The 20,978-nt window shown below is 43.0% G+C and overlaps 1 protein-coding gene across 3 annotated transcripts in view; it reads right to left on the minus strand.

The window, feature by feature from the left end:
* The window catches only part of LOC136852420 (polyisoprenoid diphosphate/phosphate phosphohydrolase PLPP6), a 131,164-nt gene that overhangs the window by 53,257 nt on the left and 56,929 nt on the right, over positions 1-20,978 (minus strand). For all 3 annotated transcript variants that reach the window (XM_067127062.1, XM_067127046.1, XM_067127055.1), the window contains one exon: positions 17,665-17,816. In XM_067127062.1, the coding sequence (XP_066983163.1) occupies positions 17,665-17,805 (141 nt within the window). In that variant the 5' untranslated portion in view covers positions 17,806-17,816. The remainder of the gene's footprint in view (positions 1-17,664; positions 17,817-20,978) is intronic.

Consider the following 20,978-nt stretch of genomic DNA (forward strand, 5'->3'; position numbering starts at 1 on the left):
ATTTTTAAGGGACAAAATAAAAGTGTAAATCATATGTTTCAAAAATATTCTACAGTATACAATAGTAGTGTACCTACCTCATTGTGCACTGTGTATTAGCAAATAGTGTATGTATATCTCGTTACATAAATGGGAAAATGAGGTAGTTAATTTTGGTTTACTGTAACATCAAGTTTTCACTTTAAAGTGTGTTGGTTGTTATTTATAAACATACTTAGTGTATACAGTTATGAGGTATTGGCAAGATAGGTGGTTAAGCATAAAAAGTTGCAATTTTATACCTGCAGAGTGCTTTTTCACCATACTGTATACTGAAATTTCCATTATCTTGCAGGGCCATGGACGTATGATCCAGACATGAAAAAGATCACTGTACAGTACTGTACTGGGTGGTAATACAGTACACTTGAAATTATCATTAACTACGAGTATTGTTGCAAGGATTACAGCTATGGTTCCTACTTTTACAAAGGTAAAATTAATATATTCTGCTGAGAAAGAGCCGTAAGAGTTTTGCTTAATCAGGGGTTGTAACATAACTATCAAGTAAAGTAATACATATTTAAATTAGATTTGCCTAAACACATTTTCCTTTTATTTATAGTATGAAAAACCCCAATATTCAAGTTAACAGAGGGGTTTGTTATAATATGAAACTCTTTATAACATTTCTCAGATTGGTTTAAAATTAAGCCACGAGGTTAAGCACAAAGGGGATTGCAAGTCAAGGCCATTACTTCACCATATATGAGGAATGTCTGGCTATACAGTCACATTATTCCTTGCACCGTAAACCAGATTATCTACATACTATAATGAAAAGGTATCGGCTAATAATTTTAAATAAGAAAATATCTAGTCATTACTATAATTAAAAAGGGAAGTCAAGGCTAGTTTATAGGTAAAGCTTATATATTGACCTCACACAGCAAAACAACCATGTACTTAACTTTGAATTAATTAACCTTACTTAAAATCTTATTGTACTGTACTGCACAAAATTTTATATTATTACTTGTATTTAACCTACAATTTACTTTTTTGTTTTCATTTTGCAAATAAATTCATATGCTCACTGTCATTGTCAAATGTTATCCATCAACAGCAGAAGAGATGGAGGGCAGTGTTATAAAAAATTTTGTTGCTATACAGTACTGAAGCAACTTTTGTTTTCTCTTGTAAATTACAGTAAAATAATTATTTAAAAAGTGTTTTCCTGCTGCCCTAATTACATGTTTCGTCTAAGTTTTTTATTGCATACTGTAGCTATGCATTTCAATATCATTAAATGCTCACAACATAAATTTTTTTCCCGAGATTCCCTCTGAAACTGGAGGGCTCCTATATAATTTATAGATAAGGGAAAATAAAGAAACACCCTATAAAGACACTTCTCTAAGAACTTGAACTTATAATTTAATTTGTACAACAGTTCCAATGAAAGAATAAGATTTATGTAAAGCCATTCCTATAAAAGATAGATTCCATGTTAAAGCAAAGACGCCTCTCGGTCATTACCTTAACTAGATTGGAAGAAGCCAACCTAAAAATCATATAAGGATTTGAAGCCAACCTAAAAAACATATAAGGATTTGATCATGTGGGCTATTTTATCAAATCAAAATTACCTGAGTGTGTCATTCCTTTTGATATGACGAATTCCACATTCCAACGTTGCACCTGATTTGTTTTAATTTGTTGCTATAAGGGTCATTACTCCATATACTTTGCCATTTACTGATTATAATGGGTTTTAAACATTATACATAATCACTAATATGATTACAGGCAGTCCCTGGTTATCGGCAGGGTTCCGTTTCTGAGGGTGTGATGATAACCGAAAATCACCGCTAACCGAAAATCGTCCATTTTCAGTGCTTTTCGGGGGTTATCAGCGCCGAAAAGCGCCGATTTTCAGTTATTGGCGCCTCTGTTAGGTATGTATTGGCGCCAATACCCAATTATTGGCCCCAATAAGTGGAAATTGGCAATTTTTGGCGCCGAAAATTGCCGATTTTCGTCGCTAGACAAGCCCCATAAAACTGGATCGCTGTTAACTGAGCCCGCCGTTAACTGGGGACTGCCTGTAGTGATCTTGTCAAAGTAGTTGGCTGGTTTATCAGTTTTTCATTTCCTTTAATCCCTACAATGGCAGGAATCCAACGCATTTTGACATTTTTACCACCTTCATAAAATCTGTAAAGAGAAAATTTAATTTCCTGAGAAAGGATATTTTTTGAATTATAATTCTGAAGGCCTTATAGCACTTCCAGTTGTTGAAAATTATAAATTTCTGTGACAATATATTCAATAATCTTTACAGTTGATCCTACTGCACATTATTCAGCTGCAAAAACAGAAGCACTGTTAGTTAAGTTAAGGAAAATGTGTATACAGTACTGTATTTTGCTGGGTGATATGGCTGTAAGTCCCATGCCTGATGAAGTATTGGAACCATGTCTGTGTGCACACTGCAAAAGGTAAACTTTCACGTCTTATACGTTCAATTGCTCATTGTTTACAATGTTCTGGGGTACAGTGTATGCATAGTTTTTAATATCAATTTATAAGTGTGCAAGTTTGTACCTTACGCATAACATGAAAAGGAAATTAACTGACATGCAACCTGAGGCATTGGCTAAAAAAAAAATTGGCAAAATACTCCCAAAACGGAAGAGATAAATCCAGTACGTACCCCAAAAGAATAAACTGATGAGAAGAAAAGGATGGAATGAATAAAAAAAAAGAAACATTTTTCAAACGTGGATAAGCTTGGAAAAACTCAAGGCTGTTTTTCCTAAAATGAGACAGGGGGAAAAAAAAAGACCGACTGTTCCTTTTACCAATGGGTTTCCTCGATGGTTGTTTTTCTAACTAGTCTTCTTCTGTCTTTAAAATGCTCAAAGTTACATGTCTGTGGGAATTTAAAACTACTAATCAAAGCTATGATGATTTATGGGTGTGTCAGGAAACAGTTTTAATTTACAAAAAAGTCCTTTCCCTGGGAAAATTAGAAAGAACTGAACTGCATCTTGGATTTTTTTTCAAAACAAATTATCTGAATTTCAATGCCACCACTAGTAATAATTCTAGTAAAGATATCTCCATCAGTTTCAATACCTTAGACATATGTACAAATTATTATAAAATTAAAATTTTTACAACAAAATTAATTAATTATGCTTGGCTGACCCAGAGGGTCTGTTTGTAATCACTGTTTCCCATCAGGTAGCATTGGAGTGTTTAAATTCTTGTCAGAATTCTTCATGACCACCCACTAAGTTGTGGGAGGGCTGGTTATCTTTCCACTAAAACAGTAAGTATCCAAATAATTAATTTTGACATAAAAATTTTCATTATTTGGTATAAATCTTGCTTAATCTTAAAAGTCAGCTGACTACCACATTGAATTAGGATGGTGGGTTAGTGCAGCCAGAGAAGCTTCCACTCAGCCAAGTGAACTAAAAGCTTTGTATACAAGAAAAAAAGCTTCTATACATTCTTGCCTGTCACGTTATCCTTCCTGATAAGTCCTGTCCTCATAGCAGAGACTTGTTGCTTGATATTTACAGAGAAAAGGTCTGTATCTTGTAGAGTACTAGTGACTCCTATGCCAGAGTCAAAAGCCTATAACCAAGTCCAAAACTACAGACAATGATTACCTTTAGATATGAAGTATGCTCCTATACACTAATGTGTACCTTCCTGCTCCCTAAACTTTACAATTCCCATATGAAATTTGATGTCTTGCTAGCAAAGCAAGGTAAAACTGAGTTCCACATCCACTGAGCTGAGCTGACAACCTTCTCTAACAAAAGGTTTTTAAGGAACTTAAAAGATGTTTTGAGGTTTTACTTTCAAACAATGGAAAATGATCAGGACTCCATTCTACATGCACTGACTTGATTAAGCAATGGAGAAAAGAGACATGGCATTATTGAATTTACGAGTGTTTGGCCTACTGACACCATAGAATAAATTTCTAAATCCTCCTCTCCAAGGATCAAGTCTTTCAAGACAAATCCTTAGAGATATACAGTAAACCCCGCGTATTCACATTCTCATGATTCATGGACTCACGCATTCGCGGGTTGCTCTGTGGAACATATCTAGCCATTATTCACGGAAAATTCGCCCATTCACGGTATTTTTCACTGAGAAATATTCACTAATTACTGTATCTTCATATAATTTTCATGAATAAATGCACTTTTTGTGATAAAACTATTAAAATACTCAGGTATAAACATTTTTACAAGGTTTTTCTTGTGTTTAAACTATCAAAATGGGCAGTTCTAAGTGTTTTTAGACTGTATTTTCATATAATTTTCATGAATAAATGCACCTTTTGTGATAATACTATTAAAATGCTCAGGTATAAGCATTTTTACAGGGTTTTTCTTGTGTTTAAACTATCAAAATGGGCAGTTCTAAGTGTTTTTAGACGGGTTTAAAGTATTCGTGGATTTTAGTTATTCGCGGGGGGTTGTGGTACGCATCCCCCACGAATACGGGGGTTCACTGTACTTGGACATAGCAGAGCTTCCTCTTCACTGCCTATTAAATCAGTTAAATTAGGCATCATCAACAATCTTGGAAGGTTATGCTTTGACATTGTTTTTAGCCCTAAACAATGGGAGAAAACAAAGACATGTCCCCTGTAACAATAGGGAGAAAATGAAGATCTGTCCCCTGGAACAAAGTCTTTGAAGAAAGGGGTTGAAGCTCACTAATACACTATCTAAGGAGACCTTCCCTGATTGTCAGAAGGTGAAGAACCTCCTCACTTCGACATCAGTATTAAGGAACAACAAAGAACTGTGGGAACTGATGTTTGCTCATGATTTAGTCATTACAGCAGAGTGCAGACACAGAGGAAGAACTGCAAGAAAGGTTTTTAGCATGCAAAAGGAGCCTAGAAAAGAAAGGACTGAAAGTAAACATTGGAAAGACAGAGCTAATGATTAGTAGTAAAGGACATGAAGAACTAAACATTCAAATGGAAGATCGTACAGTTCTAAACCAGCACAATGAGTTTAACCACTTGGGATCAATAATAACAGAGGAGGGAGGTACTGAGAAAGCAGTGAGATAGAGAGTGAAAGAAGCATGGCAAAAATGGAGGGAAGTAACTGGAGTTGTTTTAGGCAAGAAAATGCCATTAAGGCTCAAAATGAAAATTTATAAGACAGTTATCAGGCCCGTACTATCATATAGGGCAGAAACTTGGGCACTTAAGAGGGAAGAGGAGGGACCACTGGAAAGAACCGAGATGAGGACGGTGAGATGGACTGCTGGAATATCACTGCTGGAAAGGAGGGAGAGTCATGATATAAGAAGAATGTGGTACATGTAACATAAAGGAGAAGGCTTGGGAAGCTTGTCTGAGATAAAGAAAAGAGGAGGTAAAACCAATCAAAAGAGTTAAGAACATGCCAGTGATGGGGAGGAGGAGTGTGGGGCGTCAGCAGATCAAGTGGATGGATGTGGTGAGGAGGGATATGGGTGAGGTGGGACTGGGAGAAGATGATGCAAGGAACAGAAATAGATGGAGAAAGCTGACTTGAATGGCCAAGTCTGCTACAGTATACAGTGGGATTAGTAAGGTTGAAAGAAGAGGAACTTCTGACATGAAAGGCAGCTCAACAAACCATTCCCTCTGGGGTCACCAAGAGCTAACAATGGCTTGAGTTCTCAGATTCTCACAACTTGTTGAAAACTTTCCTCTGGGGTGCAAATAGGGAAAAGCATAAGGGTCAAGATTTGACCACTCTAAAAGCAAAGCATCAACTATCCATGTTAGAAAACATGGCATGGAGTACAGCAGACTGGGAGTTTTGCATTTCAGGTAGTCACAAACAGGTAACTGTTGGGGGCTCACAAAAGGTCCACAACTGACGGTAGATTTGTCCTTTCCTGCTGAGCTGGTCTGCAATTACATGTTTCGTGTTTTCTCCCTGGGATAAAACTGTAGTAGAAGAATGCCAATGGACTCTGTCACAGGGAAAGGTTTCTTTGCTAACCTTAACAAATTTCTTTATTTGTGCTTCCTTATGTAAGAAAGAGACTGAATTGCTGGAGTGATCACCTTGTCTCAGATTGGATGTTCTGCTTGTGTAAGACCTTCCAACCTGACAAAACCTCTAGGTTGTTTGTCAGCATTTTGCTCTCCTACACAGTCCAACTCATTTACATTTTGATATTCTCTAGAAAGGAATGGGCTCTAGAGGTCTAGAGGCAGACACAAAAATAGTCTTGACCAGCCTCCATACCAACGAAGAGAACATCAAAGACCTGAGGAAATTATGATTGGAACTGAGTCCAGAAGATGAGACTTGACCCAAGAGTTCTTGTAGTACAATTGGATAGGTTATTCTCAGATGGACCATTTCAACAAACTTCACTGAAGAGACCATGTGACCCAAAGGAAGAAGCCACTTTGTGGCTCAAGGCTTTCAAGGGTACAGATTCAGCACTGATAACAAATGTCTACCTGTCTCTCTGTCTGAAAAACCCAAAAGTGAGAGACTTAATCTTCATCCCCAGATAAACAAATGACTGGGTTGTTAAAGCCCAGACTTGTTGACATTTATCAGAATGCCCAGCACCAAGACCAGATGCAGAAGACAATCCTTCACCCTCAATACTGCCAAGTTTAGGAGAATTCAGACTCTTGGACGATGTCTCCTTCCTACAAATGGAGCCAAAACATGGGAGATTATGTGTGTGGTGCTGTGCTCTGACCAAAATAGAGAACTTTGAATTGAAAGACCTTCCCTTTGAGGATAAAGCATATATACTTCCTTGACTGAGGCTGGATCAGGACAAGGAAGTACACATCCTGCATACAGGCAGTCCCCAGCTAATGGCGAGGGTTCCATTCTAACGGCGTGGCGATAAGCGAAAATCGCCGATAACCGAAAACTGGCGATTTTCGGCACTTATCGGCTCCTCTGTTAGGTATGTATTGGTGCCAATACTCAATTATCAGCACTGATAAGCAAAAACCAGCACATATCAACACCAAAAATCACCAATTTTCACTGCAAGGCAGGCACTGTAAAACCAGATCACTGATAACCAGGAACTGCCTGTATTCACAAAAAACATCCAGTCACCCTTCCAGAAGGCCATTAAGGCTGAACTGAATGACTCTATCTAAAATGGAGTCAAACAAATAAACTTTTTGAGACTGGAAACATCCAATACTGGTCTCCAGACCCCTCAAGGCCCTGGGAACAAGAAAAAGAGTCTGGTAAAACCTGTGATAAGTCTGAAGTTAGCTCAATTGCCTCTCGTGTAACAACTGCTTGATCTTCTCCTTCAAAACTCAAACTTCTCTATATGAAGAGGGTGGGCAGGAAAAGATACTGGGGTAGAAGAGTAACAAAAAGGTGCAAAGTATCCTTCCCTGAGGACCATCACTACCCAAGGTTTTTCTCTGAAGCTTTGGCAAACTCTAAAAACTCTTTAGATGGCCTCCAATTTGACCTTGAGAATTCAAAACATCAGTTATGGTTGCCCTTGTGATTCTTTCACTTGGGACACGAGCCTTGATCACCTCAAAAGTACTGAAACAGAACTTCAGGGTGGTTGGGTTGATATTTCATGCAGCATTTTTTCTTTCATATGGAAAAGGGCTGAAGGCTGAAAAACTAACGTATCGTGTCACAATATATAACACTAAGCAGCTGCATAAAACTGGAAACTGAAGCAGTGGCATTCCCAGAATCAACTTTAAGAGATACACTTACGAGACTGCTTAAAAATTGCAAATTTTAAAGTAACTGTATCTTTCCTAATGTACAAACCTCAACATGAATGCGAGCTGGAATGGCCATTAACTTTCAAACAAGGTCATTAGCTACCAACGGTAAGGGGGATGCCCGGCCCATTTGTCGGTCTGCACTCCACCTTGCCTTTTGGCCCAGGTACCAGAATGAGGGATGGTTGAAGTGAGCCATAAATGTAAAGACCTTCAGGTTTGTATATTAGAAAAAATACAAATTACTCTAAAATTTCAAATTTGTTCCTACACAAATACAAACCTTCAGTCTGTACATAGGAGACTTACCCTTTGGAGTGTGGATTCTGGGAAATTCTCTGAATCGATTGGAAGTTCTATGAGGAAGGAGTCTGTGCCTCTGTTTTGTTGAACATATGGGATGTTCAACTGCCAGACTTCTGGGCTTGAATTAATGACTTTGCCTCATTATTCCAAAAAAGTTTTGGATGAACCCAGAGTGTCAGAGACAATAAAAGGCTAATATAACCAATAGGTTTGTTTTATTGTCAACCCCTCTCTCCCCTTGCTAGAGAGAGGGAGAGGACTTGCATCTAACAATCTACTCTAGATTACAGACAGGGTATTCAGTTATCTAGACTCACATGCATAACATGCCAGTCCAACATGTGACGGCTCACAGCCTGCCTCTCTGCCCTACTACAGTGAAAGGTAAAAGAAAAAGGGAGGAGGAGACCAGTCACTCACACACATTCTCCCTCGCTTACCATACACCTAAGGTGAGATGCTATCTGTCCCTCTAGGGGAGCCAGGTCAGCTACACAACTTGTTGAGCAGCCACCACAGTACCCAAGAAAATGTGTCCAAGGACCAATGTGGTTTGTTGGGACCACACTCCCGCCCTTAATACCTGTAGAACCGACAGGTTCTTCTGGAATGCAAGGGATGGACCAATGCCCCAACCTCATGAGCCCTTTCTCAGAACGCACTCCCATCTACCTCGTCAGACGTAGAGTATGCTCGCTGGATTGTCTCACGAAGCCAGAGAGAAATTGTGTTCTTGGACACCTCTTTCTTGGTTGAGCCAGTACTAACAGAGTCGTCAACACTCAGGCCTGGGATGTCGAGTCCTCTTAAAATAGTATACCACATCACCTTAACTGTACACAGTAGCATCTCGTCTTGATCTCCACCAACAAAGTCCTCTAGGGAGGGGGCAGATTTTGAGTCTTTGCTACGAATTCCAGGACAAACTCTAGCGTGACAGATCTCCATCCCCTTGAATGCTTAACATTGAAGGAAAGGCCATGAAACTCTCCAACTCTCTTCGCCGATGCCATGGCATGCAAGAAAACAGTCTTGAAGATCAGATCCCTGTCTGACAACTCTAATAAAGGGTTGTAGGGTGCATGAGTCAGGCTCCATAAGACAAGAGTCACATCCCACTCAAGGGGCCTGAGTTCCCTGGGTGGGCAAGACTATTTGAAGCTTCTCAGCAGCGTGGAGATCTCCCATGAGGAAGAGAGATTGACACCCTTCAAGTGAAGGACTCGACCAAGGGCAGCTCTGTAGCCCTTAATAGCTGAGGCGGAGAGAAGCTTTTCTCAAAAAAGAAAGACGAGAAAGTCCGCTACCTGCTGAAGAGTAGCTCCACCCGGAGAGATACCCCATTGATGACACCAACTACAGGAGATGGTCCATTTCCCCTGGTACACAGCCACAGGGGGTTTACGAACATATCCAGACATCTGTTGCTGTGCTGTGAGAAAAACCTCTCACTCGCAAGAGACGCTGAACAGCCTCCAGGCATGAGGTGCCAATCCTTCCACCACCTGGTGAAACCTCTTTACATATGGCTGGCACAGCAGGGTGTGCCAAGGGGGACTCCCTCTTGGTACCTCGGAAAGTAGAGCTAACAGGTATGGATACCACTCAGAATGTGGCCACTCGGGAGCCACCCAGGTCATCCTGTGATTTGGGGTGATCATGGCCATGTTGATCACCTGATGGGTCAGACAAAACAGAGGAAAGGCACAGGCTTTGAGATTGTCCCATTGGTGCTGGAAAGGCATCTTCTATTGCTGCCCATGGGTCGGGCACAATTAAACAAAACACTGGCAGTTTTCTGTTGTGCCAGCTGCAAGAGATCTATAATTGGGAGGCCCAAAGATTGAACAACCTTTCTGCTATGTCTGGGTGTGGGGACCACTCCATTCCTATCACCTGACACTGGCGACTGAGCTTGTTTGCCACTACATTCCATACCTGGCTGACAGCTCTACCAAGTGTGCTACTATCCACTCATGCACCAGCACCGCCAACATGTGGAGCTGAAGGGAAACCAATCCCCCTATTTGCTGATGTATGCTACTATAGTACCGTGGTATTGTTGTTCATCAACACCACAGAGTACCCCATCACTCGATCCTAAAACTCCTGGAGTGCCAAAAATTCCGCCTGAGTTCCAGGATATTGATGTGGAGATGTCTGTCGTCCTGATTCCACACACCTGAAACAAGCAACTCTTCCAGGTGTGTGCCCCATCCCTCAGTCGATGCATCTGAAAACAGAAGCGTCTCAGGAGGGGGAGTGCCTAAAGGCATTCCTATCAAGAGGTTTCTGTTACCTAGCTACCAGGCTAAGTCCTTCTTACTTCCTCCAATAGAGGAATTGGGAGGAATGGGGAGTCCCTTGCTGGAGACCAAAACGCCTTCATTCTCCACTGAAGAGAACAAAGGTGAAGCTGCCCTTCAGGACACCAGCTTCTCCAAGGACAACACGTGACCGAGAATGACTTGCCACTGCTGAGTACGTTGCTCCTGTCACGACAGGGACAACTGCGCTGCCTCTCTGAACTTGCTGATATGTGAGTCTGAGGGGTAGACTCTTACTGCTGTCGTATCTATCAGTATGCCCAGATACTTTACCCTCTGCCTGGGTACGAGATTGCACTTCTCGAAACTGATCACCAGTCCCAATCGTGACAAAATTTGAAAAGTCGTATTCTCTGTCCTGGAGCAACTGCTGCCAAGAGCTCGGGTGAACATCTGGGGAGCAGTTGAGAGCCCAAAACAAAGTGCCTTGAACTGGAACACCGTCTCCCCTAGGGTAAAGAGGAGGTATGCTTGTGAGAGGACTGGTGGATGGGTATCTAGAAATACATATCCTTCAAGTCCACCGAAAGCATGAAGTCAGACTCCTGATGGAATCGAATACTGACCATACCATTTCCACCTTGAACCGTGTCTAGCGAATGAACTGGTTTAAGTGAGAGAGATCTATGACCAGTCTCCAACCAACTGCCATCTTCTCTGTGAGAAAAAGATGGCTGTACAACCCTGCAGACCAATCTGTCACGACTTCTACAGCGCCTTTCTTCAGCATTGCTTTCACCTCTTCCCACAGAGTGAGGTCCTTCAGAGAGCTGGGAATGGAAGTCTGGGTGCAGATCAGATCACTGGTGAGGGGTGCCAGGAACTCGAAGGGTAGTAGATACTGTATCCTACCCAAAGGACATCCACTAACCATCCACTCTGTATCGCTGCCATATGCCTAATGGCTCAACAGGCACACATCAACCAATGGCAGCAAGCAGGGAGGAATGCCGCCCCTGGCGTCCTTCTCCCTTCTTACCCCTGCCACCTTCCCTAGGACAGGCAGGGGGCTGAAACTGTGCACTTTCCTTAGCAGGGGCAGCACAAGACTGGGTTTTCCTGTGGGGGTCCGAGGAAGCCTGGGACTTCCTGGGACCTGCAGTGCCACACGAAGACAGGGAGTTCTTGGCCACTGCTTGGTGAACAAGCACGGTAATGTTTTTAATCCTTAGCCTGCCCACCGTAGCCTTCACCTCTCCTTTAAGGAAGAGGGAAGTGGAACCCCATACAGGTCCGTTCCCCAAGTGCCAATGCCCACTCCAAACCAATGAACCTTGTAACCTGAGACAACATAGCATCTCTTCTCTTGAGTACCAGGTTTGCCCATGTTAGCTGTCTGGTGGGCTAGGTAGGTGATGGCCCTGCCTCCCAACAACATCAGTCTCCTGAAAGTGGAATCCTCTTCAGATGTACAGGACCCCAAAGAGGAAGAAGCAATATTGGCCACAGCAAAGGACCAAAGATCAGTCCAGGAGACTGTTTGGAATGCTGCCATGGCAGTCAGTTCCATTGCTGCTGCCTCCTGCTGAAAAAGGAAACTCCTTCTGCACAGAGGCGGTCCAGCGACATACCCAGACACAACCGAACCAGGGTCAAGTCAATCTGTTTTGTCAACAAGGGCCCCTCCGAGGGATTGTAGGAAATTATTTCCTCTGGCAAGTGAGAGGCTGATGAAGTGTCTTGCATGATCGGCCAGACCTAAGTGAGTTTTCCTGCCAGACACAAGAGAATTCACCAGGTCAAAAACCCCCTCGGCAAGTCTTGACCATGGCAAGCCCATCGAGACCCTCGGTGCCTTCTGGGGTCCCCAAAAAGACTCAATGGCTGAAGAGCGGTCCAACAGGGAAAGCCATGGTCTCTTCCTTGAGATCGTTCTACTGCTGTATCAAACAGATGATCTTTGAAAAACTCCTCTGCAACTCAAGGGTGTCTGATTCTGGGGATATAGGACCCTTAAGTCCTTCCAGGTCACAGTCCTCCTGGGTTACTCCCTTCGCAGGAGAGGAATGCTCACCAGAGCCCCACTGGTGATCTCTCCACTAATCAACCACATGACCGGTCCAGCCAGAGGACCGAGCCTGGAACACATGCTTCCATGGTCAGGCTTGGATGGGAGCTTGAATGGTCCTGGTCCTAAACCCTAGGCCTGTCCGGCTTCTGGCTCCCAGAAAACCCCAAGCACCCTTACCCGGCCTACCAGAGGCCAAAGTCCCGGCAGGTGTGTAAGGCCGTGGTCCATCATCAACCCGCAGTGACAACGGCTGTACGGATCAGGGAGAGTGGTCCCGGTTACACAAATGTGACCAGGGGCTGACCAGATGTGCTATAGTCTTCCTAGAAGCCGAAGCCTCTACAGTAGAAGACTAGATGGGGGAACTTCTCTTGCCTTTCCCAGGTGAGTGGGCAGGTAAGCCAGCATCTGTGTTCTGGGACCGTTGTGTCACTCTCCTCGTAGAATGGGAAGGGGGTGAATGAGTGTCTGCCCGCTCTCTACTCACTCTCTCTTGCTGGGCCATGCTGGCAGACGGACCTGGGTGTGTACACCCGAAACCTTTACCAGCCCAGGAGGGTCACTTCCCTGGACCAGTATCAGTGCACCGGAGGTCCATGGAACACCTGGGAGCAGTTGCTCCCCTGCCATTGGCAACGGGAGCTGAAATATTGGGAGTACCGCTAGCAAGAGACCTGGCAGCCTTCTCCATGGGGGAAGGCTGGCCGTCAGAAGCCCTAAGGGACTCCTTACAGTTGGGGGAGGCAACCTCCTCCTTTCTCCACTTGCTAGCTTTGGAAGTAGAAGGGGAGACAGCACTCAATGAAGACAGAGACGAAGACCAAGACAACAACGAAGACTTCCTACTCCTCTTCTTCAACTTCATCTTCTGGCCGAGGTTGGCCTTGGACAGCAGGGTGTGAAGGAGGACTTCACCAAGGGATGATGATGTACAGGGTAGCACCGTGGGCTCACTACCTTTTTTGTAGTGGTGGCCCTCGTGCTGGTAGACACCGTAACCATGAAAGTCATCACAGTAATGGTGGAAGCAGTTACTGGAAGGCCTTTGGAGGCCTTCAAGTAGGAGATCAATCCTGATACTCTCTGCTCCCCCGGGAGGCCTAGGGATGGCCAGAACTCCCTAAGCTTCTCGGACTCCACAACACCTACAAGGAAAGTTGGGTTACGTGAGATACTCCCTTTGCCCTAAGGAGGAGTTTCCTCCCAAGGACAACTCCCCCCACCCCCAGCAAAAGGAGACCATCCACTCCCTTCTGCTGGCTCTCTACTGATGAAGCAGTAGGAGATGGCAAAGGAGAAACTGCTCCCTTATGAGTGGCAACAGCAGGTGGAAGCTTGGCCTGGGGCAAGAAGGAACCAGAGAGAATCTTTGGTATTACCAGCGGAATATTGCACTCTGATGACACCAGAGAAACTTTCTTCTTTTTCTTCTTTTCCCGAGCAAACCTCACCCACTATTCGGAAGGCCAGACTCAACACTCACTACAAGGGATGTTCTGGTTGCAATCATGCTTCCTGGATGATACGCACGAGTATGAATATATTTCCAGGGAGGCGAGGAACTGATTGCAAGGCTTATTCTTACCTGGACAATGCCTAATAATTAAAGGTTTCCTCTCCTGAGGCTGTTGTAAGTTAGAGATCTGCATTGTGAAAATATAAGCAAACAATTACTTATAATCGTATAACACAGAAAAAAATAAAAAAGGAAAGCGAACGGCACCACAGAGAAGCACAGAAACGTCTTCACACAACGGCAGCCGAAAGCAAAGTGGAGTGCAGACCAATGAGTGGGCGGGGCTTCCCCACCCTACTAACGGTAGCTAACGACCTTGTTTGAAAGTTAACAGCCATTCCAGCTCATGTTGCAAGAAAATTCCTATGTAAAGACCGAAGGTTTGTATTTGAGTATGAACACACACACTTTAACTGAATCTGATAGCTTTAACTTCTTACTCACTTTAACAGGAGCTGATGCAAAAGCATACAAAAGAGCATACAAAATGAATTCATCTTCTGACAAAATGAGAGGGTAAAACGGAGCAACATGAACTATGACTCACAAAAATGAAAGAGAATCATCTGAGTCAGAGTTGAAAGCCATGAAGTCTAAAGGAAAAAACAAGATGGCAGACTCCAGTAAATCTGTGGACAAAGACAGTTAGGCAATGTGCACCTGAGATGGTGATGTACCTGGGACTGCCAGCGATGACATCACAGGATGCAAAATAGAAGCACTATGAGGGAGAGGGTGACTCATAACATGGTTGGGAGGAAGACAATTGGATGGAAGAAGGAGAGGGTTCTTGCATGAGGTCACTACGGAAGATAAACCCCCGCCTTGCACTTCCACAACAAATCCATAAAAAGATGAAGCTTCCACTCAAAAGAACTTGCTGAGATGACAGTTGGAGACACCTGCACAATGCTAGGAGTGCAGGAAGAGGAAGAGTCATTAATGCAAGTAGGTACAATTGTCAAAAGGTGGGGAATATGAGGCAACGATATAAGAATTGAATTACAGGGGAGCATTAGCATCAGAAACTGGAATAAATAATTACACATGGCCAGTAAATGATTAAACCACTGAAGTACTTATACACAGTTCAGAAAATACTGAAGTAACTGGAATACTTTCTCTATAATCCTAGATAACTGAACCAGGTCACACACACATCACTGTCACTCTCATCAGATCAGGATAACACATCAGCCGGTTGACACAAGCTCATAACTCTATCGAATAAATCTTTTGGAGAACACGTTAAATTTGAGATGGAAGACGGTTGAGAGAGAGGTGGTGAAGGGCATAGACCTCTGCCCCAAGACACACATTGGTTCCCTGGAAGAGAAGCCCTGCTGATGCATGGCAGTCCAGAGGGTGGGCTACAGACAGATGAAGGTGTTGGAAGAGGGGTGATGCAAAAAGGAGTCTAGTACGACTCATCGCTGCCATCTCATCACCAGCCTAACTCATTGCTGGTAAACTCATCACCTGCTATTTTTATGCTAAAAATCAAAATTCACTGAAAGGCACCTTTATTTAAAACACAATAAATAACAACAACAACAATTACCCAATTAAATTATTACCCAATTACCCACAAAGTACCCAATTGCCAACTCAACTATTTGCCGACTCAAAACAATACAGGCAGTCCCCGGTTATCGGCAACCTCGGTTACTGGCGACCCGGTTTTATGGCGCTTGTCTAGCGACGACGATAACCAGATTTTCGTCGCTGATAACCGGTTATCAGCGCTGATAACAGGTTAATGGTGGTGATCGCCTCTTATCGGCAGCGCCGCTAACCGGGGATCAGTGCTATTATCACCGATTTTTGGTTAGCAGCAATTTTTGGTTGTCGTCACATCGTTGGGAACGGAACCCTGCCGATAACCGGGGACTGCCTGTATCTTTAGTCATCATTAACCTATTGATGCCGGCAACTTTAGCTTAAAACTGTTCCAAAAAAGCCCTTTGCAACGGAGGGAGTTTTAAGTCAGAGAGACAGAGAGAAGTTTTCACATAATGGATATTTGTTCATTTTTATACATTTAGTAAAACTGACAGTGATTTGATGTTTTAGCGATGAGAACAACTCCGCATATGTCAAGCAAGAATCCACACAAGATTTGGAAACGTAGTGAAATTCATAAATACAGTTCTCACAGCCATGACTCTTCACCAATAAGAGTAGAAGTGGCCAAGATGATTATAAAAAGTGAAGCCCGAGCTGAAGAGACAGTAGACTGCTGTGTGGATGCCTTAGCTGACAAATTATCTGCAGTCCATATGCCAATTCTGAACTGGCTCGAAGACAATTACATAGGTCGGTTAAATAGACACGGAAATAGCAGATGTGCCCCACTCTGCCCAACGGAAATGTTGAATTTGTATTTTCGTACTTTAAATTAGGAAGATAAAACCAACAATCACGCAGGCAGAAGCAGGAAGCAGAAGGCTCCAGATGGAATTAGGGATGGAACATCCAACAATCTGGAAATTCACTAATGCAATCAAAAAAGTTCAAAAAGGTTGAGACAGTTATTTGGAATCCCTTATAGCTGGCAGTGTACCACCGGCAATATTTAAAAAATACCTAGATACTGGTAAGTGCATTCTTAGAATAGTCCAAAGTTTTACTCAGAGGACTTCTATTGAATATTTGAATACTTACGCTGTATTTCTCATACCACTTTTCATTTTTTCTTCACCCTCACAGTTTTTTATCTTTAGCAGTAATGCATTTTATTTATCTTTTATATTTACTAATATTGCTGCCAGTACTGTACTGTGCTACAGTATAATAAATAAAGGTGTTTTTCATTTCCACTAAATTTTTTTTTTCACTGAATTTCTCTTTTTTTGTGTTCTGTCTTCTTTTTTTTTATTTATAAAGTTTCAACTTCTAGCGTAAGTTAGTTGAGGCGATGAGTTGGCCAGCGATTAGTAGGGCCAGCGATGAGAGGGAGGTGATGAGATGGCGGTGATGTGTTATCCCACTTTGAAAAAGGACGATCGCTGTGGGGGAAGACTGCAATCCTTAACCATAATAAATATAATCAAGTGTCTGACTGACAATAGAAGTAAATGCTTATCTTCAAGTATACCTATCCATTTCTCCTTAATTACATAGGGAGCATCATGAGATGGAGCAGAAGGAGTGAGGGAGGAATAACACAGGAAGAAGATAGAATACACAGAGTATACTATTGACCAGACCTGACTAACTGTCCATGTAAAATAATGGCCCCTTGCATCTTCTGATACCTTTCAAAATTATCCACTCTCATCAGACCACCCCTTACATTCTCACACCAATTCTCACATCAAGAGAAAAAAAAATTGCACTCATTACCCATATCGGTAACACCCACGTGACTATCTCATTCGGTTTACAAAAAACTTAATTCAAACAGAGATTAACACTTTTATCTCTGATTGTTGTAGATAACATAATGCATACAGGAGAAAAACAGCCAGAAATAGTCAAAATCATTACAGCCAATTCACACCATATGCACAAGGACACAGCATAAAGAATTCTGACAAGAATATACACATGCCATTCCAACACTACCTGGTGGAAAACAGGCGATTGCTGACAATTCCTCTGTGTCAGTAAAGCATTACTCTTTTGTTTATTTTGAATGCCTATTGCACCTAACAGCGCAAAGATGTAAGCTAATCATAACAATAGGTAAGATTCATCCCAAATACTTTACTGTGTGGAAATATTTATGATCACTTACCTCAAGTCCCTTCATTAACTGTTTGAACTTAGTTAGAGGTCCATATTTTTGATCAACATATTTGACAAACTTGTCAGTTGCAACAATATCCCAATCCAAGGCCTTTTTAAGAGGCTTTGGTAAGACTCTCTTCTCACCCATTTTCCACCAATCTAGAAGAGAAAGCAATATGCAGTAGTGTTCACTGTATCCACTTTCATCACAAAGTTTATACTGTTTTCCTAAACAACACTATTTCTCATCTTACAGATCAGTGTCAAAGACTAAAAACTTAGGCGTAACATAATGCTAAAATGTAAAACTAAAAGCTTTGAGACATCAGATAATATGCATAAAAATGACATTTTTATGATAAAATAAAGTTTTATATATAATTACCACGTAATTACATAGCTATTGGTTCCTAACCTATGGCAGCTTAAAAATGACATTTTTATAATAAAATAAGGTTTTATATACAGGCTACTTAGCAAGTAATTACATAGCTATAGTTTCTACTTTAAACGGCAGCTTAAGAACTGAAAATTCGTGGTAGCGCTCTTTTGTTTTGGCGCAGGTAAGTGCCTCGCCCACTTTGGGGAAGAATAGGTACAATGTAGCTAAAGAGCTCAGTTCATATTACTTGGTAAGTACATATAAAACCTTATTTTATTATAAAAATCAATTTTTGAAAGTAAATTGTATTTTTCCTAACTATACAAACACAAGGTCCTTTACATTAGGAATTACTTTCAGCATAGGCTGGAAACGGCCATTAAACTCTTGAGCAAGGTGGTTAGGCAGTAATTACTGCTAGGTAGGCGGGAATATCCTGCCTGCCCAGATGTAAAATCACAATTTTTGAAAGTAAATTGTATTTTTCCCAACAACTATACAAACCTGGGGTCCTTTACATTAGGAATTACTTTCAGCGTAGGCTGGAAACGGCTGTTAAACTCTTGAGCAAGTTGGTTAGGCAGTAACTACCGACAGGTTGGAGGGAATACCTGCCTGCCCGGATGTAAACATTCCAGTTTGCCTTTCAGTCCAGGTTCAGATTGAGAGGTGGCATAAGGTGGGCATAATATGTAATGTAAAGGGCCTCAGGTTTGTATAGTTAGGAAAAATACAATTTACTTCAAAAACTGTGATTTGTCCCTGCACGATGTACAAACCCTCGGTCCTTTACATTAGTTAGGCTCACTGGTTGGAGGGAGGAATCTGAGTGAGTTTCCTGAACTGACTGGAGTTCTGGACACTTGGGCTACTCCTCAAGGTTGAAAGAGCGAGGAAGGTACCCGAGCCTCTGACACACTGATCGGAGTGTAGGAACTGCAAGATCAAATCTCAGATACTGGACCTTTTCGCATGAATGAGGAAACATGACTCATACAAAATAGGCTGGAAGAATCTTAGAGTCGGAGGAAGTAAGGAAAAACTGAGATAGGGTTTCCCTTCTTGCCAGACTCCCCTTCCTCCCCTTGCTAGCGGAAGGAGCGGAATTACTTCTATGATTCTAGGAGAAAAATAGAACGGGTGCTTGATGTGTAGTCTTACTGCATCAGTGCCAGGTCCAGCACATGTTGGTTCAAGTCCTATTCTCATCCCGAAGTAGGAGAAGTAGAAGGACAGGAAAGGAGGAGGAAGAGCAGCCAGTCTCTCTCGGTATCCTTCTCACTTCCAGAACCAACACCTTAGGCGAGATGCTACTCATCCTCTTGAAGGAGCCGGGTAAGAAAACATAACTTGTTGAGCAGCCAGCACAGGGCCAAGGAAAAAAGATTCCAAGGGCCTGTGGGCAAGACCATAGGAAGACAAGAGTGTGGTCTATGAGACCACGTCTTGCTTCCAGCCTGACAGAAACTTCCGGAATGTGAGGGATGGACCAAGTCATCGGCTTCGTGAGTTCTCGGGTGGAAGGTACCGGTATCGTTGTCGTCAGCTGCCGAGTACCTCCTTCGATCGCTTCACGAAGCCAGGAGGAAGATGTCAAACCTTTTCAGAAAGTACCACAGCTCCTCGATACAAAGCCCAAGGAGGAGGGGAACAAGGATGACTCGAACCCGACAATAGATGCCGAAGGATTCGGAGTCCACCTACGACATCCGAGAAGGAGTCGAGGTATTGATCTCCTTCACCTGTCCTTCCATCTTCTACACCAAGACCGGAGCCAGATGAGAGATGGTCCTACGAGGGCACGTCTCTATCCAACGACTCTCGTAAGGGCGCGTGCAGCATGGGACAGGAACCCCAAACGAGAGTCACATGCCACCCAGGGAACAGTTCCCTGGGACAGCAAGACCAAAGAAGCTTCTCATCTGTAGCTAAATCTTGACTGAGGAGAAGAAGGCTACTTCAGATAGAAGACTAGGTCGCAAGGGCCTACGTTCTTCACAAATGAAAGGGAAAGAAGCAACCCTCGGCAGAGAAGACGAGGAAGTCCAGACTTGAAGAGCGCCTCTGACCCAAGGAGGAGTTCCGCAATGAAACCCACCAGCGAAGACGGCTCCTATCCCTGGGAGTATTACAGAGGACTTCAAGAGATATCCAGCTATGGCCGCTGCCGCTTGGCGAGAAAGCCTATGCTTGCAAGGGAAGCTGGAAGGTCTCTCAGTCCTGAACACACTGGGATGTACTGCCCGAAGAACCGCTTCTTGTGTAGCTGCTACAGGAGGTTGGGTTAAGAAGAACTTTTCTCGATGCCTTGGCTATCAGGTCAGGTGAGAGGCGAAGTCTTCCAGCATTTGTCTGTAACTCGGGGTGAGCAATGCTTGAGAACCCCTGGCGAAACAGACAAGTACAGAGAGAAAAATGTAGATATCAAGTTTCCCAGAAAGACAGCATGCCTTGCCGTAGAGACCCCTGGGTCTGGAATGAAGGAGCGAGAAAAAACTACCGACTTACGCAGGTAGATAACAGAAAGACGGTAGGGATTTCTCAGTCAAGCAATCTCTTCATGAATCTTCGAGTGAGCAGCACATTCCGTCCCGATCACTCAAACCCGAGGCCAAGCTTGCTTGCCAATACATCCCCACCGGGGATGTATCTGGGCTAATTGAGATGTCGAGTGCGCTATAGAACACTCGAGTACCTGCAAATGTCGACAGATGAAACAGGAGGAAAAAACGAATCCCTCTTGTTTGTCGACAAATGCCACTACTGTACTGTGGTTTGTTGTTCAACGAACCAGTGAGTGTCGCAAAACTCATCCTGAATTCTTGGAAGGCCAGAAGGCTGCCTCGAGCCCAGGATGGTGATAAGAAGGTACTGTACTAATTGTCTCGGTCACACACCTTCAAGACAAAGTCTTACAGGTGTGTGCCTATTCCTCGATC

Source organism: Macrobrachium rosenbergii, chromosome 3, assembly GCF_040412425.1.
Source record: "Macrobrachium rosenbergii isolate ZJJX-2024 chromosome 3, ASM4041242v1, whole genome shotgun sequence".
In the NCBI taxonomy this organism is placed as follows: domain Eukaryota; kingdom Metazoa; phylum Arthropoda; class Malacostraca; order Decapoda; family Palaemonidae; genus Macrobrachium; species Macrobrachium rosenbergii.